Source organism: Oreochromis niloticus, linkage group LG17, assembly GCF_001858045.2.
Source record: "Oreochromis niloticus isolate F11D_XX linkage group LG17, O_niloticus_UMD_NMBU, whole genome shotgun sequence".
Classification (NCBI taxonomy): domain Eukaryota; kingdom Metazoa; phylum Chordata; class Actinopteri; order Cichliformes; family Cichlidae; genus Oreochromis; species Oreochromis niloticus.
In genome coordinates, this window is record NC_031981.2 from 23243922 (window position 1) to 23266250 (window position 22329).

Below are 22329 nucleotides of genomic sequence, written 5' to 3' on the forward strand. Positions count from 1 at the left end.
GGGGCTCCTTTCCTCGGGGCTTAGAGACTTCAGCTCCTGACAGTCAGTTTGAGAATTTCCTGCAAGAAGCCAATCAGACGCTCCCCTGAGGTCTGAGGACAGGAAGATCACTTCAGTGAGCTCCAGGATGTGGTCAGGACTCTGAGCAGGTTCAGGTTTGACTCACGGATTTGTTTCTGCATGACAGTTTAACTGCGCTTACATCACACCTGTGACACATTTAAACCAAGCTTTTGCAGACCAACAGCTCCACATACAGAGAAACTTCTCTGTGCAGTAGCATGAGACCGATGCAAACCACCAGCTCACTCACGCCCTCCGATGACCAATAAAGCTGCTGCACTGCCTGCACAAGTCTGTAACAAACCTTGGAGCGTCTGTGATGGAGGAGCAAAAAGATTTGCTCTGTTTGACTTTGAAGATTTCTGTGATGAAGGTTTCTATTATTTTAGAAAGCCCCCGCACCCTTCTGAGCCGATTCATCAGGTCGCCACGATGATGGAGGAAACACTGACCTCATTCCTTCTAACATCTGCTAACCACAGCGAGAACCCAAACACCTGGCTACCATGCAGCTGTCTGACCAACTGGCACAGGTAAGTGAGGTGACAGTAATAACAGAGACACTGGATGAGCAGTTTTTTTTTTTTTATTTGTTTACAACAAGGCTACATCACCGATGATGTCATGGTGTCAGTCTCTCCGCCTCATTACCCAGAGTTCACTCTGTTTCACTTTGTGGAAGAACAACTAAAATTCAACCAAAGTTAAAAAGGTCAAAGGTGACGCCAAATCCTCCCGCAGCACGCTGCAGCCAAGAGCATCATGGAAAATCTTTTGGCTCCTTTTATGGCACGGACAAAAAAAAAAAAACAAAAAAAAACACCACGACCAAAGTCCAAAAATAAATCTCTAAAAACTGTTGACCAGGCACATCCTCCGATTCACGACCGCAGCTTCCTGACCCCGCCCACCTGCCGGACCCAGCCCCGCCCACTCACCACCTGCTGCAGGTGAGGTCAGGTGAGTTCAGGTGAGCTGGGGTGGACTCATTCTGTCCAATCAGTCTTCAATCTGTCAGTCCTTCAGAGTGAGCCGCCCTGTTCACATTCGAAGTCCTTCATCATCTTCATCCCTTTGGATCCTCGTCTGCAGACGCAGATTATTGCCGTCACCTCTGAATGCTCGTCAACAAAAAGATTTACCTGTGGGAAAAAAAAGAAGTCTTAAGCATATCAGAGAAGCAAACAAAGTCAGGCTGAACACACACCTGAGTGTACTTGAGAACAGGCTCACCTGGCGGTGCGAGAAGGCTGCAGCTATCGGAACAGTCTGGTGAACTCTCTGATGGCCCAACACACCTGTTTACACTCCTCAGCGCTGCAGAACAACAAATGTGAGGTTATCTACTTATCACCTATGCAGGTGTTCCACACACTGAACGTTTATCAAAAACATTTAACCAGATCATGAGATCCATTTTCCAGGAAAAAAACTCCTCAGTTGGAAGAGTTTTCTACCTGTGCATAGAGTGTTTTTCATACACCTGAAACCTCCCAATCAGGTCAGGACAAGTCCAGACTCGCTCAATCCGGACTCCAGTTTGTCTGCGTTCCACCGTCAGACGAGCGAGTCCCGACAAAACCTACCACAGGCACTTTTACCTGAACGCCTCACAGTCAGTAACGCCTGTCCCTGAACGCCTCACAGTCAGCAACGCCTGTCCCTGAACGCCTCACAGACATAATTGACTCACCTGAACACAATATGCGCAGTGATGGGAATAACGGCGTTACAAGTAACAGCGTTACTTTTTTCAGTAACAAGTAATCTAACTAATTACTATTTCTATCGTTACAACACCGTTACGGTTACTAACAAGAAAATACGTGTTACTATTTTTCAACAAACAGACGTTGAAACTGTTCAGTTTAACCCATCTTATATCAGTTGCACGGAAGTAGCTGACTACGTAAGTAATCTGGGTGCTATGGCTTTAAACAGCTGCGCGCGCTCCTGCGGACGGCAATCACAGACGATAACTTTTTGGCACAACACCTGAAGCCAGGGGGCAAAACAATCGCATGAGTGCTGTTGTTTGACTGAGGAAGAATAAAGTACTGTAGTCATGGTAAGCCAATCACATGACCACTTAAAGATAACAAAGCAACAAGGTGATATATACCAGTTTTTAAATTGTGTTGATAGGCCACGTAAAACCAGAGTCATGATAAACAATATACACGTGTTTTTTCCTGAATAGTTTCGTCACGTTTACTGTCTAAGGGCAGCGCTAGTAAGCACTCTCTGCGTATCACCAAAAAAACCCCAAAACACCCCTGGTGGAAAAATGCACCATGTCGACCAATTAGAGCTGGGCGATATAAGATTTTTTCATATCATGATATGTTTTTTTCATTTCTGGCGATAACGATATATATCACGATATAGGCCAAATAACTATGTTTGTAAGATTTAAATGTGCCGTTGCTCAAGAGTAAAATGTGAAATAATCTGCAGCTTGTTTTGATTTAAATATTTATTTCCCATAATAAGTTCAACAGGGTAGATGTACTTAAGGAACATAAGACTTCAGTTTCAGATAAATAAAGGCAAATATTGCAAACTACACAAAAGGCAGCCGCTAAAGCGTTTAAGTTTCAAAATAGAACAAACAAAACAGACCACTAAATTGTCAATTCCACTTAGAAACAAAATTTTAATTCTAAAAATAAATCTTAGTTTGTTTTACAGAAGAACAGACAAAATTGACTAACTTTTGTCAATATCAAATAAACTGAGAACTAAAAGGAAATTCTCAATCTCTCCTTGTTGTATAGCTTAGCTTTTCAAACAGTTTTAACAGTTACTTTAGTCTGACAAAAGCCGAATGACGAATTAGCGCTTTCAGTCAGAGATTGAGCATGCACCGCTTTATTGTATTTCCAGACTTGCTTTCGGCACAATTTACAGTGCGCGCTACTCTGTTTTTTGTCTGACTTGAAATAGCCGAAATACCTTCACACTACAGAACTTCTGTGGCCCTTCCGTTCGACAATCTCTCCGGCATTGGAACCATCATCTGTTTTTTCTTCGGTAACCTTCGCTCACGCTCTCGGTTGATTTTTCTCTAGTCGGCAAACTCATTTCCTTCATTACCCGGGCTGCACGGCTGCAAAAACAAATACACGTGCGCCTTGGCACTTGTGCTGTACATAACAAGTCACGTGAGGTGACGCTGCGGCTGTGATTGGTTCGGCTCTGCTACTTAATTTGGATTGGCTGTTCTTTTCTTTTTTTTTTTTAAGAGGACAAGAGAGATGAGGCCTATCGCAATAGTTTAATTTTTCTATCGAGAAAAAGTTATTTCGCAATACATATCGTTATCGTTTTATCGCCCAGCTCTACGACCAATCAAAAAAAAGATATGGCAACATGATATTTAGTTGTTTCAGAAGAGGGGGAAGTTTTAGGAGTGACAGCGAGAGAGAGAGAGAGAGGGAGAGAGGAAGAAAGACAGCAGAAAAAGAGAGAGAGAGCGAGTTTTGAGATGTGAGAGATTTGTGACGTTTAGCGTGTTTGGAGTGTGTAGTTAATGTGTTGTCTTGTGTAGTTAGTGTGTAGTGTAGAGGATAGTTTGGTGTTGTGTGTCAGAACAATGACGCGACAGCTGAATGAAAACAGGAGGAGTGATACACCTGCTGCTGTCAGACCTGCAGGTATCAGGCTGTGATGTTCTCCTTTATAGTGGACAGAAATTATATTTTTGGAGTGGCAAAATTAATTTGTGTGGCATCTTACTGAATGCAGAACACCTGATTGTTATGTAAACAGTTTGAAATGGTTATGAAAAAGGGTAAAAGGTAAATGGCTACAAATAACTTTGTTGTTTGCAAAACCTGTGCATATGATTTTAAAACTGACAATTTATATTTGCATTTAAAGTTATGAAATATGATTCAATAAACATGTTTGTGGTTGTTACAGTAAAAAATATAACTTTTTCTACTCGGATTTTATGTTTTTTGTCTGATTTTAGATCAGTGGTGTTAATGCAGTCAAAATGAAAACATAACTGTAAGTTTAGACACGTTAGGTTGTGCTGAAAAGGATGATACCAAACAAGGCAAAGTAAATAGTTTTTAAAGGTGAAATGTAGGGAAAATCAAAAGTAGTTAAAAATGCCCAATTATACCCTCGACCCCATGGTTAAACTTTTTTTTTGTTTTAAGTAACGCAATAGTTACTTTTCAAGTAATTAATTACTTTTAGAATCTTGTAACTCAGTTACTTTTTTGAAGAAGTAACTAGTAACTATAATTAATTACTTTTTCAAAGTAACTTGCCCAACACTGAATATAAGTTTCTTTAAGTTGCTTTCAGAGACACGTTTCACTTATTACCTGACTATTACTTGCCCCTGAGAGACAGACAGTAGAACACCTTGTGATATCTCACCTGGTGACCTGTTTATGGAAGTCAGTCAGCTGTTTGTGGGTGACTGTCACGGCGCCGCCTGACGTCTCCTTCGGTAAACCTTTCAGGGCGCTCTCTAACCAGCGGCAGAACGTCTGCAACACAAGGACACCATCATCAGCACCTAGAGTCACCTGACACCCCCAGCATGCACACAGGTTCGAGATGCCTGACCATGTACTCACCGGCCGGTCGAACACCATGACCTCCCAGAGCACCTCGGCGACGTCGGGTAGCGTGTACGGCGGCAGACAGAAGCAGCATGAGTGCATCAGCTGAGTGACAAGCTGCTGGCCGTGCTGCTCCATAGCCTGACCAATCAGACGCTTTCTCACCTCGAAGTCCTCCTCGTGCTGCAGACCCACAGGTGTTAAGGTGAAGCAGACTCCTGTGACATTACTGGCGTTTACAGCACGTTTCCATTGGACTTACATCGTTGGCGACTCCTGTGTGGATGAGGTCTCGGACAAACTTCATCACGCTGCAGTTGGCGTCTCGGTGGTCCAATGAGGTGGCGGCGATGGCGCACTGGATGATGTGAATGATGATGCTGCTGCTGAGCAGTGTGACAGGACTTCGCTGGACAAACCTGAGCAGACAAGGACGGCGGGTGAAAACGGGCAGAGCTACGGAGCATGGCACCACCTGGCTCAAATGGGAGGAGCTTCAGACTCACCTGGTGGCCAGCCTGAAAAGGTCGTCCACAGTGTCGGGGTGATTCCTCAGACCGTTCGGCTGCTCCAACAGCTGGAAGGTCGGCATGCAGAGAGCCTGAGGAGGAGGAAGCCACACCACCATCATCGTCACTGATGACCAGCTCAGTGAGCACATAACAGAAAGGTGGAGCCTCAGTGCCCAGGTGTGCTCACCTGTAGCATGTCGAGTAATCCCTGTCTGCAGCCCTCCTCCATACCGTACTCATCCACCAGGATGCTGCCCAGGTATAGGAAGCAGGAGTGTGGATACACCTGATACACACCCACCATCTGACAACAACACACACGTGATTGTTTCACTGGAAACAAAACAACACTGCATCCTCAGGGATCACAGATTCTCTCCAAACCAATCAGAATTGCTGACACTTTAGTCATAGCGCCCCCTGGAGCCTGGCAAACTGCTTTGTATCTGTTCACAGATGATTATTTTGTGTGACAAGTTTCTACAACACTTGCTTCACTCAAACTTCATTTAATTGATTACTGATTGACTACAACATGGTGCACATACTCAAAGCCAATTGGAAAAGCTCTGATCAGCTGTTCTGGAAGCTCAGAGTCTATTTTTAAACTCAGAGTTGTTGAACCTGCTTCCTGCTCCCTGTCGGATATGAGGCCTCACCTGTGTGACAAGCGGCTGCAGCAGGGAGGCGGAGCCTTTCCCGACACAGCGCACAGCGAACCTGAGGCAGCGACAACAGCGCTCCACGATGCGGTTATCAGCCTGGTGAGTGTTCAGAGTCTCCGACAATACGGGCCAGATCTGCAAATCACATGACCAAAGGTATCTCTATCACATCTATTCAAATCACTCTATTCAAATCAGACTTCCAGGTAAGCGCAGGTGTGTTACCTCCTGGATGACTTTCTGACATGGGTGAGTCTGTCCATTCTCGACGATCGGGTTTGTGTGTCTGCAGAGAAATGATGCGTCCACCGTCAGCTGTTTCATTAAAGTTATACTGGACATGAACAAACAGGCGAACTCACCTGAAAATCACGGCCAACCTGTCGAGCCACACCGTCGGATCAGCTGATTTACCGTTCGTGGACTGCTCGGTCAGAAGCTAAAACACAAACAAGTAAACACATAGGTAAACAAACAAACAAACAAACAAACAAACAAACAAACACACACACACACACACACACCCCTCTGACCTTCTTCAGAGCCATGACCTGAACAGCACACAGGTCGCTCAGACACTCTGCGATCTTCTCCAGAGGAAGTCGAGCCAGGACCAGAGCCGTACCTGTACAGGTAATAGTACACTGATGTGATTACACATGAGCATGCTGCATCTACACCACTCATGAGGATAAACCTGTGTCAGAGATTTAAACCTTGTACCTTCTAAATGTGACCATAGGTATCTGATAAATTCAAGGCAGGTACAGTACAAGTATGTGATGATGTCAGTGCAGGTACCTTTGAGCAGGCCGACGGCAGCCTCTGTGGAAAGGGCGAAGGAGTCCAGTGAGCGAGCGATGTCCAGCAGCCCGTGGAAGTGCTGAGCCATGTGATCTCTGCACACGGAGCAGATGTTGTGGATCGCCTTTGCTGCCGCAGATGCCAGCGGTTTCTCTCGCAGACCTTTCATCAGGTAGTTCAACACCGAGTCTGACAGGAAGTACAAAATATTATTCAGTACGCCCAGATGCAACTGTGAAGCTACGACATACTGAAAGGCAAGAAAGTTAAAACATGGCTGACTGCATCATCAGGACACTGCCATTGTTCAGGATCATTCCTCCGTACCAAGGAATCTGGGATTCCTGTCCACGACCTCGCTCATCTCGCCGACCAGCTCGATACTCGTGTATCTCACCGCCATGTGGACGCTCTCAGGAAGTAACACAATCTGCTGCAGCACCTCCGTGAGCGTCGGGTTGTTCTCCCTGAAATCCGACATGGAGAACATGTTTACCTGCTGAACGTGTCTGAGAGAACTTCCTGTGGCAGTGACACAGATACTCACGGGTCTACGCTCTTTGCGATGGAAGCCATGATGAAGAGGACGGCCTCTGTGACCTCCCAGGGAGGATTCCCATCTTTTAGCGTGGAATACAGCTGTGGACAGAAAGTCATGTTAATGAAAGAATAAAGGTGAAACAGATGCCACCTGTCAGCCTGAAACCACCTTAGGATTAGTTACCTGAGCGAAGCACTCCATGGAGCCAACCAGGAAGATGACATCTTTAACGAGGTCAGACACCCTCATCCGGAACTCGCCAAAGTCGTCCGTGTCCTCCGGGATTCCCTCCTGTGGACGGAGAAAGATTCAGACTAAGATTTCATGACCTGAACACCTGAAGCCAGCACAGGTGATGCTACCTGTGGGTGGAGCCAGAGCTGGAAGTCTGACAGACGCTGACATTTTAGTTTGTTTGTGTTCCTGACTTCACATTCAAACTGATTCACTGATTACTGATCACTCACAGTGAACACACCTGTGTGCATCATTGTGGACCACCATGGAGACAACGAGGACAGGGAATACAGTCAGGGTTCAACTTACACCAGTGTGTTTAAACTCAGCATCATAAAAACTTTACACAGAAGGATCTGGAGCCCGACTGCAGCATGCAGCAGCAAAAGGTTCAGGTTCTGGTTCTTACATGATCTGGATCGAGCTGGCAGTGCCGGGCCAAACAGTGCAGAAGCCTCTGGATGTACGGTCTGAAGATGGCGTGCAAAGTCGGGTCGTTGATTTTATACAGGTGTTCCCCAAGACGGTACCAGAAGTTAAAGGAGATCTCCACCACCTGGACCACAGAGAACAGAATCACACACAGAACCATAACACAGACCAGACAGGCCGACATCCGAATTAGAACACACAGGAGCTTCATATGCCATGTCATATGTAATGCCATGGAGTGTGTTCGTACCTCGTACTGGGGGTGTCCTGCACAGATCAGCAGCAGCTCCAGGGTCCTCAGGTCTCCCATGCCCTGTCCTGGGGTCCTGACTGTGGTCTCCAGGAAGGTCTCGCAGAGCTCTGTGAAGATCCTGCAGTAGTTCAGCACTCTGAGGATGAGAATTGCGCACGCGTGTTACTGACAATATGTAAACAACACATGAATGCCACAATCAGAACTAGATCTGTCCTCACTTGTCCAGATCTTCTCGGGCTACCGCCATGTGATAGGCCGTCTCTAGCGTCAGGACACCTTGGAAGAGCTGCAGCGCCAATGCGACATTGGTGTCCACATTTTCTATGGCGTAAAGCGCAGAGCACACGCAGTCGGAGGACGCCTCGTGGAGGTTGGTAGAGGTTTCGTCCCTCTGCTGTGGAGACAGTTTGGGGTAACATAGAAATATTCACACGATTCCAGATAGAGGCTCACGTGATCATCAGATCATTGACCTTGATCGCACTCTCACACTTACCAGGACCTGGAAAAGCACCATGAGCAGCTGGTTGCTCGCCATGAAGTTGCTGTCGAGGACGCCCAGGTTGAACCAGCTGCCCAGACAGCGAAACACCTTAATAAGCATCTTCTCGTCGTTCCCAGTTTTCTCCACGCAGGTTGTCTGAGGACAAATAAAGTCAGAGTCCTGTTTAAATAAAGATTAGTGACATCATCAGTGACATCCCCAATTTTTGAGTGATAACAGTTTCCGCCACATTATCATTATGGTTGTATTACTAGCCACACCCCTACCTTAATGACAACATGCAGCTAATGTGGCTATCATGTGACAGTTAAACAGCCACTGGCCCGGTGAACAGATACGATCAACATTCAGTGCTGTTCAGACTGAAGCATTACTGAGCTGTCTGACAGGTGAGAGTCAGACAGGTGTCTCACCAGCAAGGTAACCACGGTGCTTGAGTAGTACGCCAGGTCCTCGATGATCTCTGTCCTCCGATTCGCTCCGATTCTAAGTGAGCGGCTGTGAACTTCCTCTGGGAGCACGGTGAGGATCTCTATGAGGAAGGGCATTGAGCTGATGTCATTGTTGTACCTGAGAAGGGGTGGAGACAGAGGAACAGGTGAGTCACTGACCAGCTTCAGAGAAAACATTATGTGAGCCGATTTTGTGAATTCTTACTTTTCTATCAGTGTATGAACACATCCTTTCCAGGACGCCATCTGCAGGGCAAGGTCAGCGATCGCCAAAGCCAGCTGAGGGAAAGGGTGATGAAGGTCTGAGTTACACAAGTAAAAACTCTCACAGACAAACTTTCTGTTTTTAAAACCCTGATGATGTCACTGCAAGTTCAGCTTACTTTTTAAAGTTAAACCCCCACCCTCCGACAAGGTGTGGTAACAACCATACAGATGTATTAAAGCAGATGTTAACCAGCTCAAGCCAACATTAAACATCACAAGTAAGAAATATTTCTCAGGGTGATTCTGTGACAGCACTCATTCCTCTTAACTAAAGCGATAATCAGCTGTTTCCAGGGAAACCCCACTGAGACAACTTTACAGCTGACTCAAGCCAACAACAAAAGGTGAGGATCAGTCAAGAGTCAATGAAGTCCTATTGACTCCGATCAGATGCTGATACCGGCGGAACAGGTGTAGTTACCTGGGTTACAATGATGGGCGACAGGTCCTTGAGGTTTTGGATGTGCGTCAGCAGCGAGTCTCGCAGTGCATTGTGGGTCTCTGGCGGGAGCTCGTAGAAGCTCGTCTGGATCTTCATCTTCATTGTCTGTGCGGCGAAGTAACACGACTCCACGTCCTGCTTGAGCTGCAGCAGCTGGTCTGACACCTCCCAAGCATACATCTGAGGAGGAAGTGATGTCATAGCGAGGGATGGGAGAAGAAAAAAAATCGACACGGCATTACATTATGATATTTTATCTATACAGGGACACCAAACAAAAATAAATAAACTAATTAAAATATGAAGAGGGGGACTTCAGACTAAATTGAAGGAGGCAACTTTATCAGGTAACTGCTGTATTATCTCAAACAGATTGCACATAATTGCCAACTTGACTCCATTCAGTTGCAGACTGACTCATATTATGGCAACATTTATGCAGGTCTTAGTGAAATTTTGGTGAGCTTGGTAAGAAAGCAAATGAAGAGATGATGTTACATTGTTGTATAAAACAGGTACTAACAAAGTTTAACTTTGACAACATAATCTACAGTTTAAAGGTGGTGATTGTGAACATTACTGTAATACTGGCACATTGTAAAATGTTAAAAATCAAATCTTCAGTGAAATATTTTCATAAGATTGAATCGTTGGCTGTCTGCTGATTCTGCTCCTTATCATTAATGCCCATCAGCCACTCAGGAGAACATCTGACCAGAAAAACATCCTCATGTTTCCAGCTAAGTGACACTGCAATGAACCGTTTGATCTGTTGTCCCCAAGAGATCAACCACCTTCTGACTGAACCTGAAGCTCTTCAGGTGTTCTCCTCAGGTCCACCTGAGAGGCTCGAATTAGTTCTCAGGTGACTGAAGGCTGTGAGCTGGGGCTCCACAAACACCCGACTGAGCATGCTCACTGATCAGCTGACTGCTACAGGGGGAAACTTTCACCTGCATAACTTCAGCCCTCACGCACTGTGGCTGCCCTTTTACCCCAGGTCACCTGACTGTGACCATGCTAACATGCTAACAGCTGAATAAAAACAAACAAGCCGGAACCGCAAACAGGAAGTCCAAACACAGGCGGGGAGCGCTTCATTTATTCACCTGCAGCAAGGTGACTCACTCACTCATTCACACACACTCTCTCACACAAACACACACACAGAAAGAAACAAACAGACACACACACGTGCGCAGGCAGGCAAAGTAACATACAGACAGCTAGCAGTTAGCATAGCAGCTAGCTCGGCATGTTTTCCTCCATTCATTTTCTTTAGCTTAGCTGTTATGCTAACGGAAGCGGTGGCTCCTCTGAGACTGCGCACTACATTTCACCTGTGCGTTTTCACACAGGTAAACCCCTGAAATCCGCTTCACACGGATCCCCGAAAACACGAAGCGACCTCCGCCCGCCCGGGCCTCTCCCCCCCGCCCTCTCACCGATCTCTGCAGCTCTCCCAGCCACAGCGAGGCGCGCTCCTTCCCGGCCGGGTCCGGGTCGTGGTACAGGGCCTGGACCGCCTGGTACACCAGCGCCAGGCTCGGTTTGCCGCCCTCCATAGCTCGGGTCAGACACAGGGACGCGGTGAGGCAGACAGCTCGGGGTCCGGGTGCTCGGATCCGGGTTCAGGGTCCTAAACGCTCCGAGAGCCGACCGCCATCTCACAGGCTTTCCGCTGCAACTGCAATCCCGGTCCCACCGGAAACACGGGCACCAAAAGAAGTTCCGCTTTGTCCTCCCGGAAGAAGACTTCTGTGAGAGGGTAATTAAAAAATAAAACGATGAAATAAAATGCAGTATATTAAAATAAAACAAAACAAGGGGCACAATAATAATACGATACAATAAATTACAATGCAGTACAATAAAAAAAATAATTTAAATTTAATGACAACTTATCATAATCATCCATCTTCTGCCTCACACCTGGGTTTGGGTGGTGAGGGCAGTAGCCTGAGCCAAAAAGACCAAACCTCCTTGACCCCAGTCACCTTCAACAGCTTATCCAGGGGGAACACTGAGATGATCCCATTTCAGCTGAGAAATTTTATCTCTGAAGTGAGAGCATCCCTAAAAACAACCCAGGAGGCATCCTAGTCAGGTGCCCAAACTACCTCAACCGGCTCCTTTTAATGTGGAGGAGTAGCAGCTCTACTCTGAGCCCCTCTCAAAAGACTAAACTCCTCACCTTGTCTGTGACAGAGAGGCCAACCACACTTCAGAAGAATCAGAATCAGAATAGGGTTTATTGCCAAATGTTGAGCAGATTGAGCAGCCCTACCACCGGGCCCCCCTAAGCCAACAGAGCTCCATGGATACTTGGGACACAAAAGTCCTCCACTACAGCAAGGCGATTTACGGAGGGGATCCTACACGAAGGAGTACAAATAAAAATAAACAAACATCACAAACATTTACACTTGAAATTTTTGTAATTACTGAATTAACATGCTGAACCTGGATAACGGAGAACCTACACACAGTTAAAATCATCACATTTAACCCCGAGTGTGTGTGTGTGTGCGCGTGCAGTCACACTGTTTCAGATCAAACAAACTTAAATATCAAAGTTAATCTGAGTGAATACAAATACACTTTTGATCATTTCGTTTATTAGGGGAACATGAACAAGTAGCAGGTACAGGCTTAGTTTCATCACTGACATCAATGTTAAAGAGTTCGACCAGTGGCAACATCTGCTCAGCTTCATATCTGATATTAATGAAGCTGTTCAGGCTTGCAGGTTACAGACAGATCAACAACAGCTGATGATGTGAGCTAAAGTTCTTATGACTGACATGTTTCTGATGCTTCCAGATTTATTTTTTTTTGTAACTAAACCAAACCTGATGCAGGCTGTGGCCACTACTCTCAGGTAGACTGACAATCCTTGGGTTCATTTCTCACATTCATCTCCCACTTCCTGTGACCTCTGACCCTGACTAATGATGTTAGTATAAATGAAGCCCTATATGGAAAAGAGATCCTGGATAAAGAGATGCTCAGGGACCTGATGACGTGCTCTGAGCTCTGAGATCTTCATAAAATAATTTTAAAGTCAAATTTAACTGCACTAAAACCCAAAGAAACACGGCTTTAAGTCATCTGTGAACAGAATTTAGGGCATTGATTAATCAATAAGTCATTTTAGTGGGGCATTTTTATTCACAGAAAAAAAACTGAGCTGCTTGGAGTTTGATTCAGTTTCAATAATCAGAAGTTTGGAAGTTAAAAACATTTCTGAAGTTATAATTGTAATAACAGGATAATAAATCTGATGAATAATAGTGTGCCTCAATGCTCCAAAAAGGAATTTTATTAAAAATAATAATTAAACCAAAACAGCTTCTGAGTTTCATTTAAATGTTTGAAGTAAAGTAATGATTCACACAATCAAATGACTTCATTGATCAGCAGGTTCTTTTTTATTTAACAGTCATTAAGGATGAAAATAAATAATACAGTATACATGAACACCTGAGGCCACTGTGACCTTTAGTGTTACAGCACAAACTCACAACAAACAAAAACCTAACATTAAACAGTGAAAGCAGTAGACATAATCTCCGGTCTTCATACCTGAACCACCAGGAGCTTAATCAATAATCCATAGTAGCAAGTAATCAATAGTCAATACATCAATGATTAATCAGTCTGTTAAGGCTGCATGTCACCTCCAAACTGAGGTCGTATCATACCCATGCTCCATGCAGCTCACAGCCTGGTTATGATACAGCCCCCGCTCTAAAGGTCAGCAATCATTGATCAATCGATCGATCAATAAACATTTCTCCTCATCCGTCCGGTCCAGGATGAAAATGGGCAACAGAAGTGGAGATGGAGCAGTTTCTTCTTGTCTGTGACGCTCTCTGGACTCTGAGCAGGAGAAGTGATCAAGATTGGAGGACAGCTCCTTCTTAAAGGCTCGGCGTTCCTCCTCTTCCTCACAGTCTTCCTCACGCTGAACCCCTTTAACCGTTTCAGTGGCCGTGAGTCTTCTAATCTGACTGTGTGACGATGTTTTGAGGATTTGGAGGATTGAGGAGGATCACCTGGTCAGGTAAATCTGAAATATCCGGATTACATAGGAAGTCGGACACACGGAAAAACAAAAGACTCTTATTGGATTTAGATCCGTCAGCCACCTGCTGCTGCTCTTCATCATCAGGAGTCTTCATCGCCCTGCTGCGGGCCTGACAGCAGCTTGTGTTTATTACACTAAAAACTTTGTAAACATATCATGAACAATATTATACAGCAGGGACTTACCTCTGCATGTGTAAGAAGGATTTTTAGAGTTGGCAGCAGAGCAGCAGTCAGCTCTGTTGCCTCACTAAAAGAAGATCCTTGTTTGAATCCACCAGCTGGCCTGGTTCTGTCTGCATGTTCTCCCTGTTCCTCCCTGGGTTCTCTATGGCTTCCTCCTACGTCCACACATCTCTCTGACACTGGTGACCTGTCCAGGTGTCTACTGTGGTAAAAAGTAGCTTCCATCAACTACGCCAAATTTCTAAGGCTATACCCTTTATACCACGCAGAGATCTAGAGAAACTTATTCATGCATTCATCACTTCAAGACTAGATTATTGTAACTCTCTTTACTTGGGCCTCCAATCTTCCCTCCTTCAATGATTGCAGTTGGTCCAAAATGCCGCAGCACGTCTTTTAACCGGCACTAGAAGGTATGATTCCATCACCCCTGTTCTAGCCAACTTACACTGGCTTCCTATCAAATATCAAATCAATTTAAAAATCTTATTGTTTACGTATAAAATCCTGACATTCGCGCATCAGATTCTATTCAATCTTTTAAATCTAAAAACGTACTTGTTTAACCTGGTTTTTAAGGCTAATTAGTGTGGTTTTTATCTGGATCTGCATTTATATTATGTAATTATTTTATATCTGTAATTTATATTTTATATTGTGATTTTATCTGTATCATGGTTTTACTGGAAAGCACTTTGGTGCACTTTGGTCTTTAAATGTTCTATACAAATAAATTTGGTATGACATGATATGATATGATATGATATGATATGATATGATATGATCTGATCTGATATGATATGATATGATATGATATGATATGATATGATCTGATCTGATCTGATCTGATATGAAGTGTACCCCGCCTGTCACCCACCGACCCGCCCACAACCCTCAGCTGGTTGGATGGATGCTGATGTTTCTAGTTATTATGTGTAACCAAACTTAAATAGTACAAATAAATCATTTAGCATAACTAAAGTTTGAATTTCATGTTATTAGCTGTTAATATGATTGCTGTTTTATGTTTAGATCACTAATAATTTAGTTAGTGAAATCAATCATTAAATTAAGTCTGTTTGGTAACATCAACTGACCACAGGGTTCCAGGTTCAGTTCCTCCGAGTTAAAGGGCTAATTCCAGAGCCATTTACTAAAACAATAAATAAATAAATAAATAAAACCAGTCAGAGTTTTATAAAAACAATGTATAGGTGAAAGAAATGAAGACGTGCATGCAACCACGATCACTTTTAAAGCAGGAAGTATGTTTTGAGTTTTCTGAAGTGAACTCGGGTGGATCCGTGTGTTCAAAGAGAAAACCTTCTGTAAGCAGATTAAGGAGTCAGAAGTTCTTAATCCTGAAAGTTTAGAAAAATCCCAGCAGCATAATCTTTGCTGTAAGTGGTTTATGAGCGTATATAAGAGGCTGACACAGCGGCAGCAGCAGAGAGCTCAGGGTCACAATGGGGAAATACTTCCACCTGTACGAGAACATCTCCAAAGTCAGTCCCTTCGAGGGGCCCCAGTATTACCTGGCCCCTACCTGGGCCTTTTACCTGCAGGCTGCCTTTATGGGATTTGTCCTGTTTGCTGGCACACCTTTAAACTTCGTTGTTCTCGTGGCGACGATGAAGTACAAGAAGCTCAGAGTTCCCCTCAACTTCATTCTTGTCAACATCTCCTTCTCTGGCTTCATCTTTGTCACCTTCTCCGTCAGCCAGGTGTTCTTAGCCTCCATGCGAGGTTACTACTTCCTGGGTCACACGCTGTGTGCTCTGGAGGCTGCCGTGGGCGCAATTGCAGGTAAACCACCCGATCCATTGGCAGGATACGTACAGATGTGTGCAGGTGTAATGGTGTGTTTCTCCCTCCTCCTCAGGTCTGGTGACCGCCTGGTCTTTGGCGGTGCTTTCCTTTGAGAGGTACCTGGTCATCTGTAAACCATTCGGAGCCTTTAAGTTTGGCTCAAATCACGCTCTGGCTGCAGTGGCCTTCACTTGGTTCATGGGGGTTGGCTGTGCCTGCCCACCTTTCTTTGGCTGGAGCAGGTACTGTAGGCACCAGGTGATTCTGCCCATGTGTGTGCTGTACAGGTGAACTGATTGTCTGTGTTGGTAGGTACATCCCTGAAGGTCTGGGCTGCTCCTGTGGACCCGACTGGTACACTCACAACGAGGAGTACAACACGACCAGCTACATTTACTTCCTGTTGATCACCTGCTTCATCTTTCCTCTTACCATCATCATTTTCTGCTACTCCCAGCTGCTGGGTGCTCTGAGAGCAGTGAGTCAATCAATCAATCAATCAATCAATCAATCAATCAATCAATCAATCAACACTAAGTGATTAACTGAGTCTCTGTGCTGGTTGTGTGTTTGGAGCTTGAGAACTTCACTCCATTAAAGCTTAGCCTTGCTGTTTCCTCTGCAGGTTGCAGCCCAACAGGCTGAGTCGGCCTCCACCCAGAAGGCGGAGAAGGAGGTGTCAAGAATGATCATCGTCATGGTGGGGTCCTTCGTCACCTGCTACGGCCCGTACGCCCTGGCAGCTCTTTACTTTGCCTACTCCACAGATGAAAACAAAGACTATCGACTTGTCACCATCCCGGCATTTTTCTCTAAGAGCTCCTGCGTCTACAACCCGCTCATCTACGTCTTCATGAACAAACAGGTGAGCACACTCAGATAACACAGTGCAGAACGCAGGGTTTAGTTTTTCGCAGCTTTTCTCTGACAGTTTGAGTTGGCCCTGCCGCTGAAGTGATGACGAGTTCTTCTGTTCTGTTCTTAGTTTAATGGCTGCATCATGGAGATGGTGTTTGGAAAGAAAATGGACGAATCCTCTGAAGTTTCCACAAAGACTGAAGTGTCCACAGCTTCTTAATGCTCACACCAAAGTGACACTGAGGACTTTTAAAAGGGCGTGACTGAGCTGAAGAGGACTTTCACAGGTCAGAGTTTGGAGGACGAATGTTTCCTGTATACTCATCGTTACATGTAAATACAGTTTATACGTACACACGATCAGCTGATATCTATGTTCCTGTAGAACATATGTGTTTAGATAAAAGGCAAAAATAAACATTAAAAACAATGAAGTGTCTTTCTTTAGACTTTCTGAATAAAACGTTCACGAAACCAAACTCCGAGTTTCACTTTTTTTTTATTGATAAACAGGTAAAAATGTGACATACAACTCAGACTTTGTCTGTAGATTTTTTTAAGTTTTAAGGCATCTTTAAATCTTTATAAAAACATTTGTTATTTGCTCCAAAAGTGGCAACGCTCTGAAGTACGAAGTACGACAGTAAAGCGCTCTCACCTGAACTCACATGAGCACTCCTTTTAGTCCACCTGTGTCCCAATGACATAATTTTCTTCAATGCTAAATGAAATAAATGTGGATTTTAGTGAAATGGCGGCTCAGTGTTTTACGCTTCTGTACTGCAGAAGCAAAAACACATATGAAAAATAAAAAACTTGTAAAGTCTGACCCAACAACCTGGCAGTAACTGTTGAACATCAAAACTGTTTTTGTTCTTTGGCTCTAAAAATAAATTATCTCCATAAAGTTTCCACCAAAATTCAGAAACCGTTTGTTCCAGCGACGCTTCAATTATGTGACCTTCTAGAATTCGTCGTGTCGCAGTAGCGCCTCTCCAAAGTCTGTCACCTGACTTCCAACAAACACCTCATGCTTGTCCAGGATCTCTTTCTTGCTCAGTTTTCCATCCTGTAGACACAAAAATCAGCTGTTACACATGCAAGCAGGTAAACAGAAAGCTGCGAGGGGCGTTTTTGGTTCAGCCTCACCTGGTTGGCATCAGACTCATGCAGCAGATGTCGGGCTTCGGCCTCGGCATGGTCATAGTCAGAAGGAAGGATCCAGTCCATCGTCTCCTCTTTGTCCATCTTCCCGTCCTTGTTTTTGTCTCTGAACTCTGAGAACTGCTGACGCTCTGTCGCCACCCACTCAGGCTCCTCCTCGCCGTTCTCAGACATGTACATGTCACCTACGACAATTCAATTCAGTTTTTTTATATAGCACAAATCACAACATTTTCCTCAAGGCAATACAATAATAAGGAGAAACTCCAACAATCATATGGTGCCCTATAAGCAAGCACTTTGGTGACAGTGGGAACGAAAAACTCCCTTTTAACAGGAAGAAACCTGCAGCAGAACCGGGCTCAGGGAGGGGCGATTGGATGTGACAGGAAGTGACCATACTTAGAAGAGGAAGTTAAACTTATCTGTTTGGTTACAGTCTGTTCACACACACACACACACACACACACACACACACACACACACACACACACACACACACTTCCACCTAACAAGCATTCTGATTGGCTAATCATAAAAAGGAAAGCTACAGCACACAGAATAAATTCAGCTGCAGGTAAATTTCGTGGTATTCAGCAGCGAGCTCGTCACAGTGCTGCCCCCTGCTGCCTGACATCACAAAAAGCATGCATAGGCTCCAAGGTCCATTTTCATCATGAGACCATCACTGCTGAGTCCGTCTGTCAGGAGAAGGTAAAGGCCTGACCTCCTGACCTTCAGATCAGCTGCTTCCTGTTTCCTCTAATGCTCCACCTGATCGATAAAACCTCACCGATATACTCCTTCAGGTCGATAAACCCGTCTCCATTCTTGTCGATGTCTTCGATCGTTTCCTGTGACAAAAAAAGAAAGTTAAATATTTGAAACAAAACAGTGGGTCACATGACCCCACAACATCAGTCTCACCTGCACCACGACGTCCTTCATGTACTCGTGTTCTTCAGGATGAAGAAAAGCGGTAAACTCTTGTTTGTCTGCGATGAGGTCTCCGTTCCTGTCTGCGACCCGGAACCTCCGCTCGTCCCTCAACATCATGTGGGTGTAGTTGTACTCTGATTCCTTCGGAGGGTCATCTGGAGCCAAGCAATGAGAGACCTGATCAGATCGGTTACAGCACATTAACGTTTATCAAAGAAGACCTAATAACCTCAGACGGAGTACTGACCCAGATAACTGCCGTATGTCACGTTCTTGTACTCTTCCCAGCTGATGCGGCCGTCGCCATTCAAGTCGAAGTCTTTCCACTGATGCTCCACGCTGCCAGAGATGTGCTTCCTCTGAGCGTTTTTGATCCAGGCCTTCAGCTCCTCCTCAGAGACGAAACCATCGCGGTTAGTGTCAATTTTATCCACGATGATGCTGCAGAGACACGAATTACCAGAGCACAAAGCCAAAAACAACATCTTAATGAGAGGCAACAAAAATAAAGACTGGACTTGAGAAATATCAAACCTAACTGTACCCAAACTGAGCTCACAGGTCCAGGAAATACACTGGACTTTATTTTAATTGTATTGAGTTTTCTGTGAACACAGCCGAGCTGAGTATGTGAGTTGAAAATGTAAAGTTTCTCCTGCGTCTGCAGCAGCTGGAGGTGGAGACGACCAGTGAGGACGTCTATTTCCTCACGGTCAGGATGACGCAGCTACAGGAAGTGATTATCTGAATTTCTCATTATGCTCTGTGGACCCTGTCCCTGCACAGCGCTCAGCCACAGTCTGCTCGGGCTGTACTTCAATGTGGAAAGCCGAGGCCGGCCTGCTTCTCTTCATCACTCAGAAAAACTAGACGAAGCTTCAGATGACCTGAACTCACCCGAGTCTGCGTTGGCTCTCCTCTGGAGTAAGTTGCTCGAAGGTTTTGGCCTCCTCTTGTCCCAAAAACGCTTCGTGGTCGTAGTCGAAGTTTTTCTGGTCATCATGCTCAAGCGCGCTCAGAGGCTCCTCATGATGGACCCGACTTTTCCTCTCTGTGGGCTTACTGCTGCTGCTGACCACCACAGCAAGGATGAGGAACACAAACACTGGACGCACCATCCTGACATACACTGTGACACACATACAGAGACACACACACACATACATACGCACGCACGCACGCACGCACGCACGCAATTCCACACCCCACACACAGAAACAAAGTTCACGTTTTAAGCTTTAAATTCCTCTTTGAATATTTTCACTCACAGTCAGCTTCTCTCGTAAACGTCAGTTACGTAATAATAAACTCTGTTTTTTACAAACATCACAGTTTCTGTTTACTGTTGATATTCATAAAACTGCAGATTGCCTCAAACTCGCTACAGCTGTTGGAGCATCAGCTCACCTGCTCTCCTCTCACCTGTGCGCATGATACTCTTACACCGGGTGACCGCTGCTCTGCTCGTTCCTCACATCGAGCCCAGCTGCCAGCGGCCCCGCGGAGCCGCCTCCGGGCCTCCGAAGCCAATCAGAGCCCGCCTCAGACTTTTCCTTCGACCTGATTGGTCCACCTCACTTACACGTCATGCTCCCTCGATGATGTCAGAGGGTTGCTGTCCGCGGACTCTTTTCTCATTGGTTCTTCTTCACGAGAGGAAAGAAGGAAGCGCTCATGCCACGTCCGCAGACCCGCGCGCTGACATGAAGGGGGCGGGGCGGAAAAAGCATGAAGTTTAAAAATGATGAAACTGTATTTCCTGCAGATTCTTTCGTTCACGTTTATTTAACTTAACACGAGACCCCCACTGTGGTCATCCCCAATAAAACTCTATCTATAATCTCACGTACAAACAGCGACATTTAAATAAAGTAAAAGTACTAATAGTAAAAAACCCCTCAGTTTTAAGAGGTTTGTCTGATAGAAACATAAAATAATCTGTGGGGATTATAATCTCAGGCTCCTGTTGGAGCCACCTGTGGATTATTATTAATCACACAGTTCTCCCCTTGCACTCAGCCAGCAGCACATCTTTGTGTTTCTTTCGTCACACAAACAGGAAGTAGTCACATGACCTTTGCCGGGTTTTCATGATGCTGAGGTGTCTTATGACATGTTTGTCGCTCACTTTTTAATTTTTTAATTTTTGTGATTTGTTTTTTATCTGGCTCATTAAAATCAAACATTTGTTCTTGGACCACAGTCCATTTCTGACATAACATCCTTTTTTCCCAAGTTTAGTATGAAAATGATGAGCTAATGCAAAATCCTGTGATCTGATATTGTAAGTTGTTTTAAACTTAAGCAAAGTGCAGCAGTAATAGGTGAGCAGGTAAGCAGGTGAGCAGGCCCTCTGTGAGAGAGTGTAATCAAAAGGTGGTGCTGTGTTGCGTTTAAAAACGCCCTCCATCAGAGTTCACAGTGAATGGTAAAATCCAGTGGCAGACTCAGAGCTTCAGGGTGGAGCAGAAGCATGCAAACATCATCCCACGAATCTCTGGACAGAAACACGATTCGCTTCTGCACAAAGATTTTCTTAAGTCTGGCACCCACATGGAGTCGTCTCGTTATTTAGTGTTTGCAGTGGGTCTGGGGTCTGCTTGTTCTTGCTTTTCTGTACTGCAGATTCTTCTATAATCAGCAGACTGCAGCCAGGTCTGAGGAGAGGCACACAACACCAACTGGACTGAAAGTCACCCATCACAGCCCTCATCAGACCCTAACCATGACCCACCTCACCTTCTATCACCACCTCATGGCCGTGCCCAGGCACTGCACCCCATGTCTGAAATTTCTTCCAGTCTGCACTAAACTGCTCGCTATTGTCAAACCACCATGGAGCAACATAATCATTATACTTCCCCTTTCACTGTCATTTCACAACATGACAACAGTGTTGCAGAATTAGCCACTAACCCTTCATCTTATCAGCCCTGCAACAAGGAGATGCACAGCTCTGTGCTGATTCTGCGCTGGATCAGAGAGCTGGTTTTCCTAGAATGCCAAACTTTATCCACACATCTAAAACAATGTCAGTGTCTTGGAATAAAGCACTCCACAGGTGTTGGCAAAAGTAAATTTTGATGGCTTTACTGATTATCCATCACCATGCCCTCAACACTACCATCTTCCGCACTGCTCGGGAGGATAAATCAATATAACCACCCCATGTTTTCAGCTGTGGGATTGTTCCCAAGCTTCACTGTTGAGTAAGTTGGAAGGGGAACTAACCCATCTTACCTCACCTTTTACCTCCATATACATCACAATTAGACCTTTGGCATATACTTGAACAAAACCAAAAGCTCAACAATGATTAGAATGAGTCCAAATAATTTAAAGTAAAAAGTCATTTCTGGAAACCTGAGATTCTGAACTTTATGTACATGAAGATTACATCACATTTTTTCTCTTTCATAGGTAATTATAATTTTTTAATTACCCAACAGCAAGGAGACGCTGGAGTTATTATATGTTAATAATGGAGCAGAGATCTAAACCCTTATTGGTGCTGCTGAGACAGGT

General features: G+C 44.9%; 3 protein-coding genes across 4 annotated transcripts; 1 reads left to right on the forward strand and 2 right to left on the reverse strand.

Moving 5' to 3' along the window:
• Positions 1–631: 631 nt before the first annotated feature.
• tnpo3 (transportin 3) lies at positions 632–11481 on the reverse strand. Its single transcript, XM_003448755.5, has 23 exons — positions 11205–11481; positions 9739–9939; positions 9256–9329; positions 9012–9168; positions 8590–8733; positions 8312–8487; positions 8088–8226; positions 7815–7961; positions 7352–7459; positions 7175–7266; positions 6955–7094; positions 6625–6816; positions 6357–6448; positions 6186–6262; positions 6049–6109; positions 5818–5958; positions 5346–5462; positions 5153–5247; positions 4909–5065; positions 4662–4829; positions 4459–4571; positions 1297–1380; positions 632–1205 (listed from the first exon to the last, which is right to left on the reverse strand). Exons 1-22 carry the CDS (start codon positions 11322–11324, stop codon positions 1320–1322), a joined length of 2772 nt encoding a protein of 923 aa, XP_003448803.1. The 5' UTR covers positions 11325–11481; the 3' UTR covers positions 632–1205; positions 1297–1319.
• A 3845-nt stretch (positions 11482–15326) lies between these two features.
• opn1sw1 (opsin 1 (cone pigments), short-wave-sensitive 1) lies at positions 15327–17180 on the forward strand. Its single transcript, XM_003448756.3, has 5 exons — positions 15327–15840; positions 15917–16085; positions 16156–16321; positions 16469–16708; positions 16829–17180. The coding sequence occupies exons 1-5, from the start codon at positions 15501–15503 to the stop codon at positions 16919–16921; spliced, it is 1008 nt and encodes a 335-aa protein (XP_003448804.1). The 5' UTR covers positions 15327–15500; the 3' UTR covers positions 16922–17180.
• A 1-nt stretch (position 17181) lies between these two features.
• calua (calumenin a) lies at positions 17182–20380 on the reverse strand. 2 transcript variants are annotated; one of them, XM_003448757.4, is made up of 7 exons: positions 20227–20380; positions 19702–19933; positions 19052–19245; positions 18793–18959; positions 18659–18719; positions 17851–18050; positions 17182–17770 (listed from the first exon to the last, which is right to left on the reverse strand). In XM_003448757.4, exons 1-7 carry the CDS (start codon positions 20234–20236, stop codon positions 17666–17668), a joined length of 969 nt encoding a protein of 322 aa, XP_003448805.1. In that variant the 5' UTR covers positions 20237–20380; the 3' UTR covers positions 17182–17665. The 2 variants fall into 2 exon arrangements, with proteins under 2 accessions (XP_003448805.1, XP_005475750.1); XM_005475693.3 differs by having other exon boundaries at positions 20212–20324.
• Between the last annotated feature and the right edge of the window lie 1949 nt (positions 20381–22329).

What these genes read in the sequence shown, in the direction of transcription:
- tnpo3 (XM_003448755.5), bottom strand. Translation starts at nt 11,324, where the DNA reads ATGGAGGGCGGCAAACCGAGCCTGGCGCTGGTGTACCAGGCGGTCCAG. An exon ending in CCATGGAGTGCTTCGCTCAG is followed by an intron (nt 7,267 to 7,351) that starts GTAACTAATCCT and finishes TTCTGTCCACAG; the next exon opens with CTGTATTCCACGCTAAAAGA. An exon ending in CAGGAATCCCAGATTCCTTG is followed by an intron (nt 6,817 to 6,954) that starts GTACGGAGGAAT and finishes ACTTCCTGTCAG; the next exon opens with ACTCGGTGTTGAACTACCTG.
- opn1sw1 (XM_003448756.3), top strand. Translation starts at nt 15,501, where the DNA reads ATGGGGAAATACTTCCACCTGTACGAGAACATCTCCAAAGTCAGTCCC. An exon ending in CCTTTCTTTGGCTGGAGCAG is followed by an intron (nt 16,086 to 16,155) that starts GTACTGTAGGCA and finishes CTGTGTTGGTAG; the next exon opens with GTACATCCCTGAAGGTCTGG. An exon ending in TGCTGGGTGCTCTGAGAGCA is followed by an intron (nt 16,322 to 16,468) that starts GTGAGTCAATCA and finishes TTTCCTCTGCAG; the next exon opens with GTTGCAGCCCAACAGGCTGA.
- calua (XM_005475693.3), bottom strand. Translation starts at nt 20,236, where the DNA reads ATGCGCACAGGTGAGAGGAGAGCAG. An exon ending in GACATACGGCAGTTATCTGG is followed by an intron (nt 18,960 to 19,051) that starts GTCAGTACTCCG and finishes GCTTGGCTCCAG; the next exon opens with ATGACCCTCCGAAGGAATCA. An exon ending in TGAAGGACGTCGTGGTGCAG is followed by an intron (nt 18,720 to 18,792) that starts GTGAGACTGATG and finishes TTTTTGTCACAG; the next exon opens with GAAACGATCGAAGACATCGA.